Below are 26,774 nucleotides of genomic sequence, written 5' to 3'. Positions count from 1 at the left end.
CCACAGTGACTTATACTAATGATCATGACTTGTGCCATTAGTTACTCATGTTCAAGTATAAAGTTCCCATTAGTGATCGACGGTTTTCAAAATCCATACCGATTTTTTTAATATAAATTTATTTTCTTAAAAATGTAGATCAAGTCAAATTGTGCAACGTGCAGCTAAAATCCCATAAATGTGGCTCCTATTTCATCAAGAAAGTTTTAATTTTTGGATATGCATGAAAAATCCAGTTTAACTCGCTTTCCTTGAATGTTTTAGGCTTTTAGCACCGAGCATGAAAGAACTTGTGTCCCACCAAAACTCCTAAACATTGTCTAGGCATGAACCAATGAGATCGAGGACATGCTGTGCAAAAAGATAAACTTGATATAACTTTTTGAATTTTCCCAGTGTAGTACTACAGGAAGTTTACTAAGTGAGAACAATGGGGAATGATCATTAAACATCTTTGATGTACCTTAGAATTCAGGATTATTGAAAAGGAATAAATTGAGACTTTTGTTTAATTTCTGGATTACAAACATTTGGATCATGCAAATTGCTTAATAAAAACCTCGAAGCTCATTTACGGAATTGTGTAAAATAGATATGCTTGATATAGCTCAACTACAATATAATTATAAGATGCACAACTTACAGGATGCCATACTAACAACTGGCGTACTAATCGCAATGCCCAAACATCTTGAAAGCTGTGTATCATTTATAGACACAAATAAGTAAACTGCTTTTAAAAATATGTTATTTAGAAACCATATAAAAAGACTACAGTTGCATATAACTTTAGAGGCTGACCCCAGTTTAAGAGGATCTCTACTTTTCACTTGAAGTGAAAAAGACTCTTCAGAACATTTCCAAGAAGCAGGCGAAACACCAACCTTGAATGCCGAAAAACATTTATCTTGGTTCAGTCATACATTACATATTCTCATACTTGAAATAAAACAAATAAATTTAAACTGTCACAATTTGTCGTAAACTAATATTGAACATATAAGCAAAAAGAAAAGCAGGTGAGACACCAACCTAGACTACAGAGAAAGATTTATCTTAGCACACGTGTATCCTTTGATAGCTGAAGTAAAATAATAACTACTAAAAAACTATCATATAAACAGAGATACCACGTTTAAGCATAAAGAGACCAATTACTAAATACAAATCTAACGGGTAAGGAAAGTAAAAAATAAATCACTTTCATAATCTATGATAGTTTAGAAAGTTAGAAATGTACACAACCAATCTCTCAGCTTGAACTACAGGCAAGTATTGAACCCTCAGTTTGTTGCCTACTATAAGATTTAGAATGTAACAATATTCTTAAATTACTAGTGTTTTGTAAATATTGTCTATTACATACATGAAAAGCATCTTTAGAAGTCCTCTTAAGATAATGGAGAAATACCATATAGCAATATACTGTCAAATTTATTTTCTCATTTCAATCAGTCAGTTGAGGTGCATCCATATGAAAATACAAGCATAGGTATAGACATATAGTATAAATACATGTGGGAAAAAGAATACTTTGTAGCAGAGAGAAGAAAATCCCAATAGCCATAGCAAAAGGGAAAAGAAAAAAATGAGAAGGTTCACCACATATGCAGGAGAGCATAAGACTGAGGTGTGAGAGAGCTTACATGGCCATTTTTAACACCAGTTGGATAATGTTGTGGAGAAATTCCAGGTATTAAAATGCACAACTCCATGTACGATCTCAATCTGAAACCAAAACATGAAAGTAATACATTCAATATGAGAATGATCATGGGAACTCAACATCATTCATGGATAAAATTCAGTAAAAAGATCAGTTTGGTTTCTTTGTTCTAAATGATCAGTAGCATGATGCACAAAAGGGTATATGTTGAAAGAAAATAGAATGGAAAGATAAAAAGACGCGATCATGTAAGATACTTCTAGTAAATTCCCACTGCTTTGATTGGTAAAATTTGAAACTCAAGTTTCTGTCCAGAGAGATTGCAGGCCAACTAATCACTCTTGTTTGGCTTCCCTGATAGTAACCAATTGGAGATTCCTAACGAAATTTCAATTTGTTGGTTCAGAATTAATTGGCTACTAACAATGTTTTAAGACTCAAATAATAGGCTAAACAGTGGCTGAAATCTTCTGTTTAAGCAAGCTTTTCACAGTGACTGTGTTTTTATAGTTTCCTACACTAAATATTTTACTTTGTCTATTTTTACTTCAGTCACAATTTTCAGCTGGTCATTTACATGATATCTGAAAGCAACAAAAAATTCCTTGGGCTTCAGACTTTTCTACCAGGTGACTTTTCTTCTTTATATTTTCTTGTGTTGTTGACTTTAATTATTTTTTTCCTACTTCCATAATCTTAATTCTCTGCACAACTAATTTCTGGCTTGTCTCAATCAGCAATGGGTCAGTCCAAACTGAGTCCCTGTAATTCCTTACACGCATGTCTCACAAATAAATAAAGAATTAGCCTTTATCATTCCAGCACCTTTGGTAATTTAAAAGTCAATACTTGTCATGCTTAAAGCAACTTAAACTGGAAAAAAGAATAAAAGGATTAAACTTAAACCTCAAGCGACTTTGTAGATGAAATATATCTATAGTTTTCTCTCACCATAATACAGCGAAGAATGAACATGGATATCTTACAGAGAAGTGTTGGACACCCTAATACAGGCAATTTTTATAAGAAACTTCACCAGTGTATACAGATTTCTATAAACAAGAGGTTAAACTTAATTCTCTCTAGTGATAAGTAGAATAGAACAATGACACAACTATATCATAGAATTTTACCAAGGTTACCATGAAACTAAAAGAGAGGTTGACTTGAGACTACTCAAGAGTAGAATTTTACTTATATGCAAGCTCCTTGGTATGCTCACTCCAACCTTCAAGATGCTGGTCCAACAGAGCACGGGTACGATCATTTATCTCAAAAACATGAGGGGATCCTAAAATTAACTCTAGCATCACAACTCCCACACTCCACATGTCATACCTATAAAGAAAGAAAGTCATCATGTATAATTCAAATTTTTTATCAGCATGCATGTGAAGATAAAACATCAACTGCAATACTAAGTGCAAAGCTCATGAAAGAAGAATAAATTTTAGAAGAGTTAACTATATAAAATTGACCCATAGGATTTTCCAATATCAGAATATTAAAAAATGATAAGAAAGTTGCAAACTTCAGTGTTACGCTTTTTGGCCCCTGAAACCAGCTCGCATTAAGTAAAGCTTCTGGTGGAGTGTACTCAAAGGTCTGTTCAGATCTGGAAACCATAAAGGAAAAGGCAATATGTAAGGAACACCAAAGAAATAAACAACTTTATAATCAAATTAGAAGATATTTGTGTGGAATTTTCACCAACATATAAATATATCAGTCTCAAGGATTGACAAAATTTTATAGAAGTCATCATTAAACATGGTCCAAAAGCTCTAGCAATGCATAATAAATCTCTGACAATACATAGATTGCATTTAGTGACTACTGATTGTAAACTAAAAGAATACAATAAAGAACAAAATAGATCCCATGATGCATATAACTCATAGCCAAATTGCTTTGGCAAAAACTCTACTAATCAACATGAATCAGGCACGATATAACATGGTGATAATTAACTAATATGCTACACTAATAAGATAACATGGTGATAAGTAACTGATATGCTACAATCAAGGATTATCGCACCACTCAAAATGGTATAGAATGGCCGATACATACCGGTCCGAGCATGGACCGATACGCAGACCACTTCTGTTTCGGGCAGCCTGTCCATCTCAAAAAAAAATAAAAAACCTAAAATAACGGTGCCGCATTCAACTCTGCTGCCGCCACCGCTGCTGCTTCTCAATGCTACTGCCACCATCACTGCTTTGTGATGCCGTTGTCATCGCCATTGCTTCACGACACCACTATCATCGCCATTGCTTCGCAATGCTGCTGCCGCCATGTTCCTTCTTCTTCCTAGGTACACTCCCACCTCTTCTACTCCTCTTCTTCCATCTTCTTCCTTCTTCTCCTCCACTACTTTCCCTTCTTCCTTTTCCTCCACTTCCTCCTTTCTTCCTCCACCTGCCCTTCCTCTTCTCCTTTTTCTTCCTCTTCGAAACGTCGATACATACCGGCGTACTGACCAGTGATTTCAATAGGCGCTCGGGCGCTCTCCTAGGCACTCGGGCGAGGCGAGGCGAGGCCCGAGCGCCTCGCTTCATGTCCAAGCGCCTCGCTTCAACGAGGCGCCGCCTAGGCGCTCGCCCGAGCCCAGGCGCCGGGCGCTTTGGGCGAGCGCCCGGGTTAAACCAGGCGACCGAACCAGTGTTTTATGTCTGGTTCAGTCTCCGGTGCTTTAGTTGGTTCAATCGAACCAACTAAATCACCGATAGGCTCCCTCTCACGATTTCCCCGACTTCCCCAACCCTAACACTCGCGATTTTGCCGTTGAGATTTCTTCTCCGTTGTCGTTGCTCTCTGCTGCCACTGCCGCTGCCATTATCACTACTCGCCGCTACCACAATCGTCGCTCATCGCTGTTGTCGTCGCTCGCAGCTCCCGCTATCGCTCGCCGCTCCCGCTACCGCTGTCGTTGCCTTAGCAGCCTCGGTCTTCTCACACTCTTCTCACTATACTGTTAACAGTATATTAACAGTATATTGCTAACTGTATACTAATAATAGTATTTTTATTTATTAGATTAATAATATATTATTTTGATTTTAATACTATTAATTTTTATTTATTCAAAATTATTGTTAGGTTTCAGAATAAATGGCAAGTGTACAGAGCAACTCAATAGATTTGATGTAAAATTTTATTGTTTTGATTTTTGAGACTTTTTATTAATATGACATTGTGATTTTGTACTCGATTTTCTTAATTTAATAGCATATTTTTTATTTAAATAATTATATTAATTATATTATATATTTTTATATTTTAGCGCCTCGTTTCGCTCGGGCGAACGCCTAGACGAGCGCCTAGCGCCTCGGGCGTTTTTGGACCTTGGCGCCTTTTGGCGCCTAACGCTTTTTAAATCACTGGTACTGACGCAGCGTACACCGATATTGACTAGTATACCGGTCCGACTAGATCACCGAAATGGGTCCAGTACCCTAAACGATGATTTTTGGCTATACTTACTAAGACACTAATAAGAATTCGAAGGTTCACAAAATAGGAGAGAGATGTTTTGGTCCACATAAACACAATGAACCACAACAAAATTAAGCTAGAACTTCACCATACAGTACTTGAAGCACCTGGATGGGTAAAAACCAACTCAATCTTTTCTTTTAACAGAAAGATCTGATTTATCTATTGGTTGTACCCAATAGTGACCAAAGAAAGCATTTTCCTATATCATCTACGACAAAGATATCCACACCAGAACAGATTAAATGGTGTGTGAAAATGGATCCCTGATCCTAAGAAAATCTTCAACCAGAAAATAACAGGTAAACATCCACTATGCTAATGTTGTTACCATGTTTACAGTGAGTGTGCATAATCTATACTACATCTTTTCCATCTATCATTAAGTACAATCTATAAATGGCTTCCTAAAGTCCAAGGTGGTCCACATGATCAAAGATGTACTTACCCACTCCATGATGTCATTTTAGTTGGATATTAAGCTTGCAGCACACAAATTATATTCTCAATAAATAGTCTTATTAAAGGAACTTGGTAAAATATAGAATGGGACTAACTTCTTGAACTCTTGAATATATTTTCGTTATATACACCTCTACACCACCACCACCACCAACAACAACAACAACAAATACAATGTCCCACCAATCTGGAGTTGACTACATGGCCATTACTTTTGATATAGGGCAATATCACTAGTTAAATAAAGAAAATCAAACCTCTTTGTTGGACTCGTGTTTAGTTATCAATGGCCTAGTGTGTCATAGGTTAATAGTAGGACATAATAACTGCAATACTTTCCTATGGACTCAACACTGCAGAAATAAGCAAATTCCAATCTGATGTTAAATTCAAATCCACAACTTTCAATGGAGAAGAAAGTTCTGCCTTATAAACACTTGTTTTGGCAACCAGTTGGAACTGTTATGGTACTGCAATACTAGGCAAGACATTGACTTATACTGTCCAGAATTAAGATCTTGATTCAGTATTGATAGAGATCAGTAGCCAGGCTGGTACAGGACAATATTGTATAGTGTACCAAATGCTGATGTGGATCAGCGACAACCAAAAACCCCCAGATGACTACAAGTAGAGAGAGAGAGGGGGGGGAGAAAAGGCAGACAGGTATGGTATCATGGGGTGAACAGGTAGAGACAAGACAACATAGACAAGCAACAGAGGGGAAGGAGCAGTGGCGAGAAGACAGCGGCTATGCAGCAATGAGGAGATGAGCAATAGCCAATAGTGAATATAAAAATGGTATAGGTATGCCTAGCACCCAGTATGGATCAGGCTTACTAGGTGGCAAGCTCAGTTCCAAATTGGACCAGATGAAATTCTCTCTGCATACTGGTCAATGGTCAAACAAGCAAAAATGATCCACCATGATTGATACAATCGAAAATTTAATCCTTTATACGAAGCATGGGCCGATACATGGACCACCTCCGTTTCGGGCGGTCCAGTTAAAATAATAAAAAAAATAAAAAAAGTGGTGGGGCCCTATCCAACTCAACGTTCAAAAAGAAGAAAAACAAATTCTCTTCGCGTACAATGCCATTGCCCCTGCCGCTTTGCTGTTGCTGTTGCCGCTGCCACTTCGACACTTCCGCTGCTGCTTCTCCTCCTCTTATTTCTTCTTCCTCCACCGCTTCCTCATCTTCCTTCTTCCTTCTTCTCTCTTCCTCCTCTATTCCTCCACCACTCCTTCCTCTTCTCCCTCTTTTTCTTCCTCGTAGAAACGCAGAAACACCAGTACACACCAACGTACCATGTATTGGTACACTGGTACATACTGGTCCGATAGATTGCCGAAACAGGTCCGGTACTTGAAAAGGTAATCCTTTTATACTGATTAATATCACCATAAATATAATATAAAGAAATTAGATAGAGACCAATACCAACCTATAAGATGCTTAGTGCTGATCTGATAATCAAAACCAAATGTTGAAAAGAAAGACTGGTTTTATACATTTGGTAAACAGGTTGGTCCAATTCTGTCATATAAAGAGCACAGTCATGACCCGTTTTCTATTTTAGTAATTAGTTTGGTGGTTCTTATACCCCTTTTCTTTTATCTTGGAAGCCCCAGGAACAAAATGTTCCACTGAAATGTTCTGGAACTTTGAAACATGACTGTGCTAATATATTATCAACATTCTGACCAAATTTTGTTCGCCCAATTTTCTTGGACAAAAGACAAATACATAAAAAAAACAAGCAACTAAAGACACAAAATAAGGTATGAGATGCCTCTTGAGGAGAAATATCTTGCATTTTAATTGAACTGAAACCCTATACTGCCACAAGAAAATTCCCTGGAAAATTAACATGTATCTCTGTTATAAATTGTGACAATGTAACAAATGCTTAGAAAGGTGAATAGGGCTGCCGGTGGGTTGGCCAACTATAGCAGAAACAAACAAACAAAATAAATATAGACTTAGCTCCCCAAGACAACCAGATCAACTTCCTTAAAAGATTATGCAATAATCAGAAATGACTTCTTACCTAGTTGGCCCAGATCCATAAAGATGCTTCATGGTGAAATCATCAATTGCACTGCCAAAATCAATAATCCGCCTGTGGAATAAAACAAAAACTAGACCCAATTACTAATTCAATAAGCGAAATCAATGTCCCATTTACAACTATGATTATACCCATAAGTGTAAACTAGCTCATCAAATGTAGATTGGCAAAAGAAAGTGAATATATTTAAGCTTTAAAAGGAAATATAAAGCTCAAACCTCCACATTTTCTCCATTAAATACTAGTTATGCTAGTAATCACATCTTATCTGATGATATAAGCAGCATATTTCTATAGTCCAAATTCTCTATAATTGTGTGTAGACTTGTAGACCATTCATCTTCAGTGGAATCAGCACAATGTTGCCTTTGTCAACGATCAGTTTCTTTCTTAATATTATTTGTTTAACATAGAAGATTATAAGAAATTACACATGCTAATGGGATCAAACAGGAATGACTAAGGTACTACCCATCTGATTTATATCAGTTCACTTATTTATTTAATACATACATGGATAAAAAATTAAACAGATATACCTATAAGAAAAATGTGCATATATAAACAAACAATTCTTACCAAGATTCTCACTTTTCTACACCTAATAACATTCCCTTTTTTCAGTTACTGAAATAATTGTCAGTCTGTTGATTATATTCTACAATATTAATAAAGAAAATTGCAAGAGGAAGAACCAAGATAATGGCAAAAGTATGTACATTTTTAGATGATTTTGTCTATCCCCATTGGGAATTTTGCTTAAGCATCTTCCTGTGTCCACGTCTTCCAAGCATACAATCATGTTTTCTACAAACAAAATAAACACTTACATTAGCTTAATAAGTGAAAACCAAGATTATGAAATGTAGTAAATCTACAGATAACACTAAATGAACCAGACAACTGATGCAACACTTTGACACAAGTAATTATAAGACGAGGGAAAACTTATGGTTCTTACAAAATCACATTATTATTAAATAAATGAGTATTCAAGTCTAAAAATATGTGTCTTAGAGATCTTTCTGGAAACAAAAAGATACAAATTTAAATTGCATAGTCAAACTGGACTAAAAATGACCATTCTGTGCATTCATACTGAGAGCTAAGCCTTCAAATCTGGAGATGCTGCAAAAATAGAAAGGCCAAACAAGACATGGGAAGAAGTGAAACAAAAAAGGATAATCCTGAGTTCATCACAGACAAGGACCCTAAAAAGAAGTAGGATTGCACTGTTTATATATCCTGAAAAGGACATAGAAAAACATCCAAATAAGCTTTTAAGAATAATAGACTAGCAAGAAGGACAAAAGATATTATTGGATCCTTGTATGTGATTAAGTACCAGTCCATGCAAAATCTATAATATAAAGAAAAATAAACTAAAAGGAACAGAAAGAAATACAGACTCCAAGAAAGAACCATAGAAGTAATTTTGTTAAGAATAAAAGAACTGCATAGAGAGTATTTTTAGTTACCAATTAAAAAAAACTGAAATGGAATAGATCCTAAAACCTGGCTTAATATTAAAATCAGCATCGCTAATAAAACCATGGAGTGCAATTTTGCCCAGTTCGGTTCATACCAACCGGTGTATACTGGCCCGAGCCCAAAGAGTGGATCACCCGCATTTTGGTGGTTTGGTCCAATCTATTAAAAAAGAAAATAAAAAAACTTAAAACCAGGATTAGGGTTCGCGTTCTCTTCTCTGTACATGCATAGCCACATGAGCACCGCTGCCGTCCTCTTCCCTTATGTGTACAGCCATGTGAACCATTGCTGCCATCTGCAACAACTACGTCCCAGCTACTCAAGGCATGCTGCCTACCTCTGGCAAGTTACCCGAGGTCGATACCAGTGTACCCGAGGTCGATACCCGAGTTTCTGCTCCCCTCTTCCTCCACTACCTCTTCTTCTTCCTCTTCCTCTTCCTCCTGTTTCTCCACCACCTCCTCTTCTTCCTCCTTCCTCTTTTTCTTTCTTCCTCATGCTCCTCCACCTCCTCTTCTTCCTCTTCATCCTTCTCTTGTTCCTCCACCACCTGCTCTTCTTCATCTTCTTCCACCACCTCCTCTTCTTCCTTACTCTTCCTCCATTGTCAGCTCTTCCTTACTCTTCTCCTTCTTCTTCCTCTTCGAGTCTTTGGTGCATATCGGTGTAACATGTACTGATACACTGGGTACTAATCAGTACATATCAGTCAGGCCAGGGACTGGTCCAGGACTCTCATACAAGATTGCAATCCTTTTATAAAACATCAACTAAGAATAAAAAAAAAAGAAAGGGAGGGGGGAGGGGAGAGAGAGTATGGGATGTAAAGAAGACTTTCAAAATATTTTTCATTTATGTCATCGTACCAGATTAGGAGTTTCATTACAGACACAGCAGGATTAGCAACTAAAATATAGAATTAAGATACAAGGTCATGATACTCTTACCAGGTTTAATGTCTCTATGGGTGACATTGCGATCATGACAAGCTTTGAGAGCCAGTAACTAAAACAAAGACAAAAAAACATATAAGAATAAGCATTGGTATATTTAGGCAAGGTTAAGAAAAAAAAAACCCAGATGACATTTTCTAAGGCTCCATAAACTAATAAGCTTACTTCCTACCACCATAATGTGACAACTACAAGCATAAAATGATATGAAATGATAATAAACATAAATGGTGCTCGTAATGAACATGTTTTCTTGCATACAATGAATATATGGGACCTTAAGGGGCTTCACTGACCAAACAATACGAAGGCAACATGTTAAGTGTCTCGACCAAAGATACTATCTAAATCATCACCTTAAGAAGACCATAAATCAAATGCAACTGAAACCTGATTACTACATATCTTAAGCTCATAATTATCCTCTCCTAGAACCATATGCCTAGATTTGTTGGAGGCTGTTTATTCTCTATTGTATTTCATTCATTCTTTTTTTTTTTTAATTCTTGATAAGGCTTGGACATCTGTAAGAAAAGGACACTAGATCATCTGCATTCTGCAGAATTGTGTGTCGCACACTCCAATCACTATAGACCAATAGTCAACCTATATGGTCATACCTCACAAACATTTCAAGCCAAACCAGTCCAACTGCCAAGTTGAGATCTTGCCCAACTTTAAGGATTTGAATAATAAAAACTCAGTCGAAACTGGAAAGTTATGTTCACAGCTTGACCAAAGCCCCAGTTCAGTTTGTTCTTTGGTTGAGTGTCTGCATTTGAAGAAGATCCTATTTTTCATTTATAATTGGCTCTCATGTTACTCCCTTTGATGCCTAAACTTGCAGCTGGAAAAAAAATGACATCAAATAGGATTGACAAGTTGATAGTTGACAGTCATATTTAGTCAAATGATTCTTAGAGCCTTCAACTTTAAGCTATACTCTCTTTGAAAGTAGTAATAAACTATCTGTAGGAGACTGGCAAATGGTTACCTTACCTGTATCAGACATGAATACTTTTTAAACATTTCACAGATATATCCCTGATAATTTCTTTATGTAAACATTTTCCCAAAAGTTATTATAAGATCAGATGCTTCTATAAAACTTAAGGGATAATATAAATGATTTAACATTTCACAGATATATCCCTGATGGATGCTTCTTTGCAATGACATTGTTTCACTTTAATGTAAATGATTTAATGATGGTTAAGATTATATATATATATATATATATATATATATATAATTTAAATATTTTAATAATTATTTAAATTTATGTATTTAACCATAAATTTGTGAAATAGTTCCATTTGATTTTACGCGGATGACATGGCTCACATGAATGTTCATTTGCCAAAGATCATGTTAATAGTACCAATAAAAATAGACCTTGTAACATCACAGAACTACAGTGTATACTTCCAAGGACACTAAGGTGTCTATCATTTCTATTCATAGAAAGATAAAAAAAAAGGATGAAGAAAACATGCATGTGATGCTAAGAAGGAAATCGATAGAGAACAAAAGTGATGAAGACATACCAGCTGCCATATGAGGTCTTTCATTTCGTTTTGTCCTGCTTCTGTCGTCCTTAACCAGTGCCACCAGGAAGAAGGACGTAGTACTCTAACATTCCTCACTTTTTCATCCCTTTCATTATTGGTGAATGATTTTGATTCTTCTGCTGTATATATCAGCTTTGATAGAGACATTCCTTCATTACTAAAAACAAGCCATAATTCTTTTGATTCTGACTCAAATGATTCTACATATCTAGCTATATGTTTTAAACCTTCTTCATAGCTTATCGGCATTGCTCCATAATTCCTAGCGTAAGTATTTGTTGAATCAAAGATATCATCCACCTCATCATTATCTGACATGTTCTTTTGCAAAAGATCAGAGAAATCAGATTGTATATCTACAGAAAAGGTTGTTGGTGTTTCTGTAATTGAACCCCCTAGAGACGTAGAAGCATTTGAAAAAAGTTCTCCAAAGTACTTTTCACGCAGGCCACTCAGGTAAGCATTGGTCCCTCTCTCCACCTAATATTTATTATATCAGGAACTCAAACTTGTAAAGCTCTACATGTAAGTGAAATATTAATGTGTATTAAAAAAACAACTTTATAGAAAACAGCAAGAAAGAAGAAAATTTTGAACTTCCAGACCATCACCATCAACTGGTACACTAGCAATATATACCCATCAAAATAAAGGATAATACCATAGAGGTGCAAAAAAATATTAGAGTTAACAATTCCTGTATTATAAACCAAGAATGATAAATTTCTGGTGAATTATCCTACCCTACAAGTTGTATTCATGGTAGAAAGCAAGCAGCATCCATGGTGCCTCCACTGTATTCTTTAAAATCTGTCTGTTATATATAATTCAGTAAAGCTATGCATTAAATAGATACAATGAAATTAACTATAATAATATAAAATTACTAAGTACAATAATAACAACCATAATGTCCTAATCAAGGTTTGCAATACCATCTAGTATGGTTCAGTATGGAGTTTTCACCTATCTGACATCCTACACGTGGAATAGGGTATAATGCCCAGCACGACCTCATACCACCTGTACAAGGCTAAGGCTTACATTGGGCAGTAAATTAAAATTCTTGATCCCAATTGTTTGTACATAGATCTTTTCCTACCAATTACAAAACAATATTCTAAATTTCTAAGTTAAATCATGGATATTCAAATCTCTAGGTCTTTCTCTACCTCTCTTTGCACCATTAAACTAGTAGCCACACCTCTTCCAACCATAACATCTATAGTTCCCCTTGGAATATGTTTGTATGATCCTTCCTCATTTTATCCTTCACTCAAATTATGTCTAATTGTTGACCAATGAAATTATTTTTATCAATCTTTCCTAGTAATTCCATACATCCACCTTAACAACATTATCAATTTAGTATCACAAATTTCTTGTACAAGTTACTTATTAACTACCAAACATTTCGATCAATAGAGCTTTGTTGGCCAACAACTATCTTAAATACTTTTTCTTTTAATCCCTATGATCACAAGAAACTCCTTACACCCATCTCTACTTTAATCACTCAATTTTTATCCTATGGATCAAGAATTGAAATTTCATACCGTATCTGTGTACCGAGCTTTGCTCAACACGATACAATACAACGTATCGAGCGGTATGCCTAGAAAAAAAATAAAAATCAATTTTAGTACCAAGCGATACTAAATATATAAAAAAATAAATATATATATATAAATTAATATACAAAAAATATAAAATATATATCTTTTTATATAAAAAGATATAAAAATCAATATATAAAGATATAAAGAAGATACAAGGTGTACCGAGCGGTAGCCTCGTCGTCGTTGCCTTGTCCTTCTTTTCCTCATCGCCTCGTCTATGGCCTTCGATGTTAAGGAGGTGGGGAGAAGAAAGATGACATTGGAAGGTTCTACGTGCAGCAGCAGTGGACAAAGGAGACCGTTCAAAGATGAAGAAGGCTGGGGTCTTTGCTGCCTTCCTCGCAGCCGCCTCTTCCGCTGCTCTCGCTGCTGCCTCCTCTGATCCCTGTGCCTCCAGCTCCTCCTCCAAAGAGGTACGACTCTCCTCGCTGTTACCTCCTAGATCGGGATCGGATCGGGATCGAGAAAGGGCGTGGAAGACAAGTTCACGCCGAGATTCAATAGGCTCAGGTTCATCGAGACGCTGGTGACGACGCATCGGTGGAAGACAATGCTTCTCCCTCTTCTTCGAATGTCCTATTCTTCCTCGTCTCGCCTCACCGCAACCAGGTTGATACCGACCGATAGCGGGCGGTCCGCATGCCAATCAGCTGGCAAACTGATACGGCCGGTACAGAATAGTATTAAAAACCCTGCTATGGAAATATCTTCATCAATCTATTTATAATGTTGAATAATAGATCCTAGATATTTTACCTCTAAAGTTTTCACTTAGAAGAAGTTCTTAACAATCCATCTAGACTACATCCTTAGTTCTTCTATTAACATTAGTGAAAATTACATCTCATATATTTATTCTTAATCTTAATTTAAAACTTTTGGTTTCCAAGAAGTAAGAATTATCTCCCTAAGTCAAAGTTTGAAATTAACTTCATTGAACTCCCAATCAAAATATTATCATCGAAAAAATATACACCATGGAGTTCTACCACTTCGTATATGCAAAAGTACATGTATATGCAAAATCATGCAATTTCAAGTTTTCAACATTCATTTAAATCAATCATATTTACCACTTCCTATAACATATATATTATGGGCCTGGGCTTCAACAAGAACTAGTAGAATTTTATAAGGCAAAATGATCTTTTATCTCCATCATTATTGTTAAAGAAACAAACCACAAGGCCACTTATTTATATTTCTTCAAAGGAATTTTCCTCAATCATGAATTCATGATTACTTAGTACTCCTACATATTATGATTTGACTGCATATTCACTTGATAATTTCACCTGCAATATCAAGATAGAATGTCAAGATTAATTTCAGATCAACTGTATGATTGCCTAAGATTTGAAGGTTAAAATAGAAACCAACATACCAAATAGGTTTTCAAAAGTAACAGATATTTCCTATCTGATAAATGACTTTCTCTGGCAAGTCTAATTTCATCAGAAAAAGCTAGTATAAGTGACATTAAGGACTATGTCTAAGAAAGGTTTATTTTCCTCGGTCATCATGTGGGCAAACTTAATTGGGTGCCTAAGGTTACATAATATCCCAAGTCCCAACAGTTAAAAAGAAAAAAACATACACAATAACAATAGAAAAAAATTTAATATTTCAAACGTGCTATTGATAAAGAACTAATTGGACAAAAAAGTGCACATTATCTTACCATTATCCGCTTCAGAATGAACAAATTGCTGTCCCTCTGATCAGTAGAGCAATGTCTATTGGATGTTTTAGAGCTTGCACTCATATTGCACTTAGATGTATCCATATGCAGACTCGAAGCAAAATGATACAAGTTTTTATGGCTGCTGTTGTATATATCACTATCCTGGGAACAATTCCAATGAAAGGCCAACCAAACTTCGCCATATGATCCACGATCAAACCTCCGCTTTAAGACATACCTAAGTCAACAAAAAGATATACAAGTAAGAAAAGATAGAACCAATCATGAGAAAATAATAAAAGGTTAAATCGAACAAGTATCAAACTGCTGGGAAAAAAAAGGCATTCAATGGCATTAAGAAATAACATTATTAGATTGAAACTCCATCACATAGAGCAGACCATAAACATAAAAGTAGTCAGCAAGCTTAACTGTTTGCTTATGGACTCTCCTTTATTTATAAGCCTTGGGAAAAAAAACTTGAGATGCTAATTCTTAAGGCCTTCTCTTTTCTGTAGATGGTATGCAGCGATGAGTTTCTTTTGCATGCCTGCATAACTCTGTCATTGATAGATCTAAAACACATGCACCTCCAAGATAGCTCGAAAACCAGTCTGAGGCTGAGGCTGGGTCTGGAGTGTAGACAGATTGACCCCATATGGGCTGATATATAATAAAAAAAAACTCAAAACCAGCTGTTTCAACTATTTTATCTAAACTAGGTCACTTTCAACCAGTTTAAACCAAAACTGGCCAAAACTCTTTAAATTCTTCCCGGTCCTTTGGTTTTGAGTCTTCAATGTAGTTAAGTGTTTTCGAAATGTGATTAGAGATTCAAAGACATAGTGACAGCAGTGCAATTTGCTCAACAATTCTGTGCCAAGAGAAGGAAGAGAAAGAAGGCCTCACCATCTTTTCTACTTACTCCAAGTGGTATACCAGCCCAAGGGGGGACTGGTACAGGTTACTGAAGTTGAAATCCTTTGTCCACATTATACTTTATTATAGTCATGTATACTAATTTAAAGAGAATTAATGAATTAGTAGGAAATCTCTCCGATTGCATATTTATTCTGTAATATGGTCTCTCCAATTTGATTATGCAGCTTGCATGTCACAGTTAAAGGAAAAATGAACCAAATATTACTGGATAGCAACCACAACTTGCTAACAACAAAAGAAACCTAATCACACATAATTGAGCCAACAAACCAGAGCATACGAGTAGATATGGCTACAAATTCAAAGATTGCACTACACTCAAATCTTAGTTGAGTTTATGCTAGGGAAAGAGCCATATTTGAGTATCTCATATCAATAATATGTACAAATATCAATGGATCAAATTGGAAATCCTATTGAGAAAAATGTGTCTGCCGTACCGAATCATACCGCCCGGTATGGGCGGTACGTACCGGTCCGACAGGCCAGCGGTACACGGACTGCCCGGTACCGGTCCGTACTATAGCAGTACAGTGTACAGTGCTACAGTGCACCAGTACACTGTAGCACTACACTGTAGCAATACTACAGTGCTCGGTACACCATACCGTACCAGTACCGAGCCCAGGTCGAAATACCGGTACGGTACGGTATTACGAACTTTGGAGAAAATCAACATAAGATTGGGTCGTAAGCATCTGAAAATCAAAATCAAAAAAGTTGGTATTTCCAAAAGCAATCCAATCCAACCAAAATACAGACCACTCAACTAAATAAGTTGAGTGAATCCTGTTTCCATGCCTGAGTTATCCCTTGTGCTTGGATCTGCAATGTCAAAGTACCTGATACCTAAGTCAATTGAACACAGACGGGAGACATGGAGATTTACAAATAAGAGATAATCTCTTGATGGAAGAAGAAAAGGATTTTCACCATGTACAAGGATTTTGAAGTTGAAACTTGGAACCAATTTGAAATATATCCTTACATTTACCATTTAATTATTACTTCATCTCCTCTCGACAATCAAAAGATTCAAAACTCTAATTCTATGTTGAGTAAAAGCAATATATGATTTGCATCTTTCCTGAATGGGCATAACAGTGTATATTATCTAGATACATCTATTCTATAAGAAAAAAAACCAACAAACATTTATTTTACAAGTGTGGGTCAAAAAGAGGTACCTGAAATTGGGTATTTTGTATGCAAATGATTCTGAAGAGTCGGATCTGATATCACTGTAAGGAATTGAGTCTAGCAAACCCAGAAACTTAGCGAACACATCAGGACTAGTACATTGACCTCTGTCTCCATCGTGGATCCCGAAGTGCCAGCATAACTTTTGGTCTTCATAACGTTCTAAAGGCCCTCCACCTAAACATTACAATAGAAAAAATATAGTAATCGAAATGCATGAGACAGTTAAATGGGTTTCTCTAGAGAAACAAAACAGAAATAAAATGATGAGTGAGAGTTACTTAAAATGATAACAAATAGCACATTGACCTCAAGTAAGTTTGAAATATAGTTCACCCACAAAAGGACAGTTGTGGACAATTCAAAAATATAGGGGAGAGAACCCCACGAAAATCTTGCCTGGTTGCCCATTTATACCAAGGTGACATATTAAGAACTTTTGCAATTTGTGTTTGTAGGGTTTGTGGAAAATACTAGGAGTTGCATTAAAAAGAAGGTAGTATTTGTCTAATTATCAACATGTTGTGATCAACGACATGACTATACGAGCAACTATATAGTGGAGGGGACTCGAAACATTAATAGGATACCCTCTAGAAGAGCTAAAACCTAAACCATTCTAACTTGTAGGTTCTATGCTCAAAGGGTGATCTAAACCTCTAAAGTAATATTTTTATGATCAAACTTTTGGTCAAATGTTCACTTGCTTTATCTGCGATGCTGAATTGCTGATAGAATACTAACTAGGAACTAGGAAGAAATTGATAATTGTTTGACACCACATGAAAAGGTTCTCCAACCTTAAATCAATCTCAATATTTTTATTAAACCTTGTTGGTTACATAATAACTAGAGACAGAAATAGTTACCAGAAAAAGTCATGACTCATGATTACACAGTTTCTAATAAGTTCTTGTCATGCTGGACAGTTCATTTTTGTAAATACGCAGGAACTTCATGACTTACTGTGATATGACATATCTGAGTCAAGTAATGACTGATATAAGCCATGCTCTCCACCTTTTTGAGATTCTTTCGGTCCTTGGAAAACATAATCCATGTCCTCATTCAGATTTTCCGACAGATAAAAGCAACCAAGTCTTCTCTGTTCTGTTTCAACCTACAGCAATTACAATCACTAAGAATAGATAAAGCCAGAATGCATAATGCATCCTCTTGAGAGTGAATAATACTCAAATTAAGCAGAAACGTGAAGATAGTAAGCATTTGAAATCTGTCACACAGACTAAAAAAGAAAAAGAACCCCCCCATGCACAAGGCTCCTGCCAGGATGGACTTACAGTGACACTAAGGTCCACCCTCTATCTTTCCCATTGTTAGAACCATGTAACTACTACAATCAACTCTCTGATAGCAGAATAAATGACATAGACCTAGTTATGCTCACCATGACCTAATCAGCCTGAAGCCTTCATTAATTGAATGCTTAAAAACAGGTGGAAATTGTTCACTGGCTGACATTCATAGGTCACAGAATTCTTATTGTGTCAGTACTTCCCCTACAGTTTGCTTATAGCTTGTGGAAAAAAGAGCCAAAAGTAAAAGTGACATACTGGAACATGAAGAAATGAAAACACAGAAATAATATTGATATAAGGTTTAACAAAATGTTAGAATGTTCTTCTTACCAAAAACCGATCAAACTTCGATGCGATGTTGTTGTAGTACTCCATTGGTACAAGGCGTGTATTAATTGCATCATTTGCTGGCCACGTCAGAGAGGAAGGCAATGAACATGTGTTAGCAGACAATTAAAGACCAAAAACAAGCTGTTGTTGCTATTAAACTAGCTGCAAGTAGAAAAAGGTTTTACAAAGAATTGGTAAATATAGCGAGAAAATCAGCATTACCTAACTTTTTCTGCAATTCCAACAATGACAAGTCAGAGGTTTCATCTACATCAAACACATTTTCCACAAAAGTCCCAGAAGATTTCAAAGGAATGACTACAATTGCCATGTTGTCCATGGTACCCCTTTCAAAAGCAGTGTTCACTAAAAGATCAGCTAAAGTGTATGTCACACTGTGAATATACTCCGCCTTCACATTAGCTTTTAGTTTCTCATACCATAACAGATCACAAACTTCTTGCATGGTCAGCTTTTCAAAGACTCCATCAGATGCCGCAATCAAATAACTGTCATTTCTTGTTATCTGTTGCCAATCTGTCATCTCGGGTGTAGAGACCACACCATAACTAACCATGATCAAGAGCAACAACTGAATGAGATAAGATCTAAGAAATAAGAATTACAATAGAAGTGTTCACATTATAGAGTAACAATAGCCACCACAAAACATAAAAAGAAAACAAAACTATGAATATTCAAGTTATTATATTTAGGGATTTTTTACGTTAATTGTATACTGTAGTTTCTAGATCAATTGTTCTCAAACCATAAATGCATGTTTGACACATTCACACGACACAAAATTGACTATTATTGGTAAGCACTTAAGATATGTGCAACTACATCAACCATACTGATACATTTTACATGATCCAGGTCACTATACATTCCAGAATGGTCTAATTGTAGATACTATTTCAGATAAGTAAACCTCTTTTCACGGTATGATATGAAAACTGGATAAGTTCTGGACCTGAAGCTCTTGACTTAGATGTATTATGGCTACTTATTACACTGTCTATTTAATATCAGTTTTCTTTCTGCGAAACGAACTTTATGCTATACAAGAAATAGGTAATTCTTATGTCAATTATAAATCGCTAAAAATTGGAGGATGTTGAATTGTTGACACTATTTAGAGAGTAATTAGAAAGGATATGACACCTTCGGAGATAAGAGAATTACTTTTTAAAAGCCATATCACCTATAGCCCGAGATACAGCCAGCTCACCATTGACCCGAACCACACCAGCCCACTCAACAACGTATCCACCAGCAGCTTCAATTCGGCTTCTTTCATCTTCTCTGTCAACATGATGGTCCACTGTGAGCTCCTTAACAAAATAATTTGGTCCACCATTGGTTGCCAACTCCAGTTGTCCATTCTGACCAACAGGAAATATGGCATTTTTACTTCTCCTTTGTCGATTTATCCTTGACAAATTACCTGCAATACACAAATCAACAAACTCATTCTTTGATGCAAGACAAAAAAAAGTAAACTGAAACTTTATAGAAAAAAAAAAAAAGACTGCAGCCCACTGTATTCCATGATAAGACATGTAAGACATCTCTTGTGGATAAGGAGCATAAAAAGTACCTGGAAATGACATATATCCCTTTTAAGTCTACTACCACTATAACAACGAAGTCATAAATTCCCAACAAAGCCTTTTAAGCCTACTCTAGGCAATTTTAAAGAAAATGTTCTGTTTCGACCTTCTACTCTCCTTTCCTTCTAGATTGAACAGGACTCAAAATGTTCCTCTAACTAGAAATTTCTTAACTTGTCTATTGTCTTTAGTTCTTATTTTTTAATTAAATTGTTGATCCTGCTATGATAATCACCCTACAAATCATACTGATGGAAAAATATGTCCACTTCATGGTTATCCTTCTTCAACAAGATGTAACATGTACACCCAACCAGCTAGCCTAGTGGTGTGTATCTGGTCTCTTTGCAGTAGGTCAAGGGTTCGAACCCTCGCTAGGTAGCCGTGTGTGCCCGTTGTCCGTCAGCTCTCTCATTTACAACTTATGGAACAAACTGGTTTTGATCAATCAAATTTCACCATTTGAGACTAAATTAGTTCAAGTCTTAGCACACAATAAGAGCATGATTTTTTTCCTCCAACAAAACGATACGATTATATGAAAGCATTCATCTGCTTGAATACAAAAGGTAACAAAAAATGGTAGATATATGAATCCATCAGTAAATCAAAGGTGAAAGAGAAAGGAAGGGAAAAAATCATCATAAGTCATGTCTTGTATATATCTTGGCACAGAGTAAACAGAAAGTGTGCTTTATTATAATTCTCTATCTGAAACACTCCAACTGCAGTGAGCTGCTGTAGACCAATTGTTGATCTATAGATTGATTCTTCAGAAAATTATAATGTCCCACCATATGAGCAGATATTTATATTTGAATCATATGCAGCATAACTTCCCTTATAACTTTAGTAGATGACTTTAAAATATTGTATAAGCTAAAACTCAACTATGTTCTGCCAACTTTTCGCCAATAATGTGTCAGAGCCAATACTCAAGAAAAAGAATTATTATTTAATACCAGAAATAGATAACCCAAGGTCTGCAGCTGCAGATGAGTATCCACTATGATAATCACAAAAAGAAAAATGCAAATCTCAGAATTATATTCAATCTTCGAGCAAGATGGGAAAGATGAACAGTGAAATCAATCAGAAGTCATCTACTGACCAAAAGAACGATAATTTTTATACCTAATTGTTCACTATGAAAAATTTTATCATTCTATGTATTCTTTTGACTCCACACATCAATAAAATGGACTACAACTATACAATCAAATGAAAAAGTAATTGAAAAGAAAATAGCAGTTCAGCCACTATGGGGAATTGACACTTGGGGCATTGTATTTCCATATATCAGCCATTCTATTAGTCTAAAAGTTTTCTTAGAATCATAGCTTTAAGTTCTAAATCAAGTGGAACGCGAACTGGCTCGGCCATCCCTTAGGCTCCTTTCAAATTCTTCAAGACAAATGTGTTCAATTTTTTCATTGCTAAATTTAGTACCTTCAGTTGTCATTAGGCACCTCTTGGAGAAGCATTAAGACAGAACACCATAACTGGCTTGCTTGGCTGTTAGAGATGGATTGTAATTTCGGAGCATCTAAAGATATACCAAAAATGTGAACTTCTCAAGATTAAATTAAAATCTATTTTAAAAAATACAATGGACATTGAAAATAATACCATTTTAGTCAAAAACTAATGCCAATAAAACAACTTCAAAGAAAAAGGAACCTTTCCGATTATGATGCCGCAAACCCTCAGTACACAAAAGAGCTTTTGAGTCACCAACATTAGCAGCTAAAACATCACCATCAACTATCAGAACAACAGTGGCAGTAGAACCCGACTCGAGATTTTTCTGCAAAGCTTCCTGCAAAAACTTAAACATGGGAATTGTTTTAGCATACAGGATGCAGCATTCATAAATTACAAATAACATTTCAGAATTGAAAAGTGCTACTTTCCTTGGAAAATGTTGCATCAATATCCTGGATTGTCCTCAACAATGATTCCTTTAATATTTCCATATGAAAAGTCCTGTCAAATATTCTGGCTGGTATCCAGTTGGACCTGCAATTTTTCCATAGTATAATTCCACTTGGAAACAGCAACAAACTGCAACTCAAAGCCCCAAAATTAATGGGCACTGACAATCAAGGAAACAATGGTCAAATATTAACATTCCAGACACTTTACAAGATCAAAAACTGCCTATCATGGTGCAAAATGGGGTGTTCAGAAAATATAAAAGGGAGGGCCAGAAGTATTGGCAAATTTTTCCTGAAATATCAGCTGCCTGCTTTTGATGTGTAGATGTGTGTACAATATCAAACAGTGAAAAGTATCCATATGCATTGATCAGTAACCTTTTGATATACCAAACTGACCTTTTCTGATCCAAACAGATTGATATGTTACAAATTATATTAGAATTGTTGTACCCAAACAAATTAAGTTAGGACTTGAAGGGCAAACTGGTAATTATGCATCTTGATATCATATTGGATGGTTGAAACAGTGATTGTTGTTGGGGAGTTATGATAGATTAGATAGTATCCCTCTTTTCAACAGAATATTACATGATTCCCTTTTGTTTTCTCCTTTCTTGCAATAGTTTTCCTTGAGGAGTAGAAGATGGAGGCTCTTTGGGTGGTGATTGAAGAGGAGAAGGATGAGATTGTACACAACCCTTAACAGGTAGGGATCTTTTAGGTCTTTCTTTCTCTCTAGCTTGTTGTGTCCACTGTACAAATGATTTTGGTATGATCTCATGAACATCTCTCTTGCTATATATCTGGATAAAGAATGTATCTTCTTTTATAGTATGTATTATGCATGAGGATATTCATCCAAGAAACCCGATGCATGTATCTTCTTTTACATGCTTCAAGGTATCTATAGAAAAGTTCAAACAGATGACTAGATCAGGTGCCATATGCATAGTATTGGGGAACCACTTCTCATAAAAAGAACAAAAAAAAAAAAAACCAAGATCAGTATAGTTTATCGATACATTTCTAGCATGAAATGCTTCGACATGTGTCAATCAGCATAGTAGTTCTTGAAATCAGCCATTAGGATGGGTTGATAGGTCTTTTATATTAAAATTTGGTAGGGTGTTGGACATAAATGACATATTTAACCATTATAAAGCCAATAATCTTAGATGTTATGTTGCAAAAGTGGTTTCAAGTTGCAACTAACTCTCTCAGGTCACAGGGTGACAGTAAGGGAGTAGGAACATGACAAACAAGTATCAAACAAATCAATCCTGGGTCATAAATTATAGCATATCCTATAAATTATGACAAACACATGATATACAAGGAAATAGATTACCTTTCTGGATCGGGAAAGTGCCAGTTCTCTGTTTTCTCGAGACTAACAATTTCAAAAACCATGCTGTTTTCTCCATATGTCAACTTGTCATTAGATTTCTTTAGAACCACTGAGTATATCCCATCCAAAAGAAAATAGAGGTGGAGAAGAAAGTATTCAACCAAAAGCTTGGAAGCCATATCACTAGCCTCAGCCCCATTGTGTCCATCAAAAACAGCTACTAGTCCAACATCAAGCTCCTTGATTCCTGTTCTACCTATCCAATAAAAAGCCAACTAAATTAAGGATTCAAGTAAAGGTAATTTGATCTCATCATCCTTATAGTTTCAGAAAGATTATGCATCAAATTAATTTGAGTTCATGTTGGATTTACGATCAAAGTAATACTGAGGGAAGGAACGAATCCACGGAGCAAGAACCTAACATTCCAACCGATTTGAGAGAAGGAACAAAACAGCCAAATTCGAAACCCGAAGTAAAAGCGTGCCGTGAAGCAACCGCGTACCAATGAAGGGGATCCTCATGCCAAGGGCGCAGACGATGCGGTCCTCCTGGGACCGCCGCCGCCCCTGGTGCAACGCCGCCTGGCAATTCGGCGGCGGGCGGCGGCGGTCATCATCGGCGAGGAGGGTCCACCGCGGGCACTCGGGCGATTGGAAGACGGCGGGGGCGCCGCCCTCCCTATAGACGGCGAGGCATGTGAGGGATTCACCGAAGGACAGCGAAATCGAGCGGAGGAAGATGAATCCGTAGAATAGGAAGCGATGAACGTACATCTAGATCGAATCGAGAAAGGAGTGGGAAGAAAAAGGGACCGAGAAGCAGAAAATGGATCAAAATTTCCAAAACCAAATTTTGCACCAACGTTGAGATCGTTTTATATAACGAGTAAGACCGACACTGTTAAGGAATAATTTCTTATAATCCTTTCCTTAAGTTACGTGTATTTTTTTAATAAGGCTAATTACATATTATTTGTTATTTAGTATCTAAATTCTTAAATTTAAAAAAAAATTATATTAATTTTTTATACTGATCCTTACTCTTAAAAAAATGTGTAGTCGACGAAATTAATGCACGAGTCGACTTTATTAATATCATCAATGATATAAAAACGATAGACAAAAAAGATAATTTCGATTTGATATATATCTTCTTATTACATTAAATAATATACATGCCGAATTTGAGATCTATTACTTTATACAATAATATATTAATATTAATTTATTATATTAAATCACATGAGCTATTATATTAAACTTAATGAATAAGTTTGACACCATTAAATAATAATCTCTCGTAGTTCTTTGGAGAATCTATAAAATATGCTAGTTAGTTTAGTGGGTAAAAACTTATAGTTTATTATAGAATCTTCAGTTCGAATCTTGTCTTCCTTATATACCTTTAAAAAAAATTATATGTTCGGAGTAAATCAGATAAAATACTTACATTGAATTATACATGTCGCAAAACAAAGTTAAAAAAGAGATCATGAATTGATCGATAATCTTTCTGAAGTTAATAATAAGTTCAGTGTAAAAAAATTAGAGTTGGATAATCGGATAGAGATAAATATTTTTTTTATTTTTTTCTAAAAAATGAATACGTTGAAGGAGGCCTTGTGAGAGAAAAGCAAACTTCTGAGGTCAAGCGACCATCTCCATGAGGTCGAAAAGACCTTCAATTCCTTTACGTGAGCTTATCCTCGACTACGGAATCACAATGATCGTGTCGATCTAGAAATTGAAGATGGTGGCTAATATTTTCTGACGCCAATGGTAAAGTTGGCACTGTTTATTGTTACTTTGAAGATGGTGCCACGGCACATCCGACCTTATATGTTTGGGGAATTGTTGGGCATTGTGTTAATAGGAAGAGGTGGAGTTGTCTACACCTCGATAGTTGATTGGTCACACACAAGATCAGCTTTTTTTTTCATTGAAGATTTGGCTAAATAATATAGCTTCACTTATTAACAAGTTATAAATATGAAAACGAAGAGAAAGAGAAGTTATTTGATGTATTTATTGAAACTTAAAAAATCAAGAGCAAATTACTTAAAAGTGTTTTATGTTTTCTTTTTTTTTTCCCTAACATCTCTTTGTTTTATTAGTACATATTATTTTTTTATTTTTTAAAATATGATATTATCTTCGATCCCTTTCATGATCGCTTGTGCCTCCTATGACGACCTCCTCCATCGCATCCTCACGAAGGCTACTAAAACCTTTAAGCATATTCATGCCCTCGTTCGCTACAATCATTGTATCGGCCTCCTCTATCACATCGTTGCTTCGCTAACAACCTCTCCTCATCGATAACATAGCTTTATCATAACTAGTCAAAGTGTAGCCTCATCGAAGATAGTGACGTAGGCGACATAGACCCACATGAACTCATCCACATCCACATAGTATGATCGATGGCAATCATATTTGGATGGTAGTCAAGCACCCAAGCAATAATATATAATTTTGATCTTAAGGTCGTTAGCACAAAAGAAACATCGAACGGAGGAGAAAGACGGGGAAGTGACACCCCAACTATTGACGAAGCAATAATACAGTGGAGAAGGTCGACATGATAACAATGATGAATAAGATTATGCTAAGGGCCTTGAGAACATGATGAAAGATACCATTATGAGAGGCGATGGCCAAATATGCTCTGCCTGTTGGGACTTTTTGTGTTTTTGAAGAATTTACGTGTTAAATGCTCATGTCAGCCGGCAAAGCAAATCCTGAGGTGTGCTCCGACCAACTCTTAGCTTGGCAGAATTTTATTCAAAACGTTAATCCAAGATCGATTGAGATAATAAAATATAAACAAAAATTAGGAAGCTAATTGAAATTCTTCCCAAAATTCAAGAATTAACAATCTAATTAGGAGTTCTCTGCTCCTGTCATCATCTTACCAGAGTCGAAAATTATAAAGAATTGCACCTATCACAGGCGGCTGGCTTACATTCTGAACGGAGTACCGAAGAAGAGAACTGATGGCCACTATCAACATCATTAAAGCAAATAGAAGCACGAACCAGTATCTAGATTCAT

At 36.0% G+C, this 26,774-nt stretch overlaps 1 protein-coding gene across 10 annotated transcripts in view; it reads right to left on the bottom strand.

Annotated features, from left to right (window-relative positions):
- Positions 1-24,580, bottom strand: part of LOC103975988 (uncharacterized) — a 28,043-nt gene extending 3,463 nt beyond the window's left edge. For 3 of the 10 annotated variants that reach the window (XM_065095866.1, XM_018822339.2, XM_018822338.2), the window contains exons 1-19: positions 24,224-24,580; positions 23,719-23,974; positions 22,340-22,494; positions 22,111-22,245; positions 20,003-20,264; positions 19,037-19,383; positions 18,815-18,891; positions 18,132-18,285; positions 17,153-17,342; positions 15,021-15,261; positions 11,697-12,200; positions 10,144-10,201; positions 8,425-8,512; positions 7,685-7,756; positions 3,198-3,281; positions 2,861-3,004; positions 1,647-1,728; positions 802-884; positions 644-698 (exon numbers count right to left, since the gene is read on the bottom strand). In XM_065095866.1, coding sequence (XP_064951938.1) covers positions 644-698; positions 802-884; positions 1,647-1,728; positions 2,861-3,004; positions 3,198-3,281; positions 7,685-7,756; positions 8,425-8,512; positions 10,144-10,201; positions 11,697-12,200; positions 15,021-15,261; positions 17,153-17,342; positions 18,132-18,285; positions 18,815-18,891; positions 19,037-19,383; positions 20,003-20,264; positions 22,111-22,245; positions 22,340-22,494; positions 23,719-23,974; positions 24,224-24,494 — 3,258 coding nt within the window. In that variant the 5' untranslated portion in view covers positions 24,495-24,580. The remainder of the gene's footprint in view (positions 1-643; positions 699-801; positions 885-1,646; positions 1,729-2,860; positions 3,005-3,197; positions 3,282-7,684; positions 7,757-8,424; positions 8,513-10,143; positions 10,202-11,696; positions 12,201-15,020; positions 15,262-17,152; positions 17,343-18,131; positions 18,286-18,814; positions 18,892-19,036; positions 19,384-20,002; positions 20,265-22,110; positions 22,246-22,339; positions 22,495-23,718; positions 23,975-24,223) is intronic. The other 7 variants (XM_065095869.1, XM_065095870.1, XM_065095868.1 and 4 more) reach the window with 5 other exon arrangements.
- Between the last annotated feature and the right edge of the window lie 2,194 nt (positions 24,581-26,774).

Source organism: Musa acuminata, chromosome BXJ2-2 (assembly GCF_036884655.1).
Source record: "Musa acuminata AAA Group cultivar baxijiao chromosome BXJ2-2, Cavendish_Baxijiao_AAA, whole genome shotgun sequence".
Classification (NCBI taxonomy): Eukaryota; Viridiplantae; Streptophyta; class Magnoliopsida; order Zingiberales; family Musaceae; genus Musa; species Musa acuminata.
This window is presented reverse-complemented; position numbering and strand designations above follow the sequence as displayed.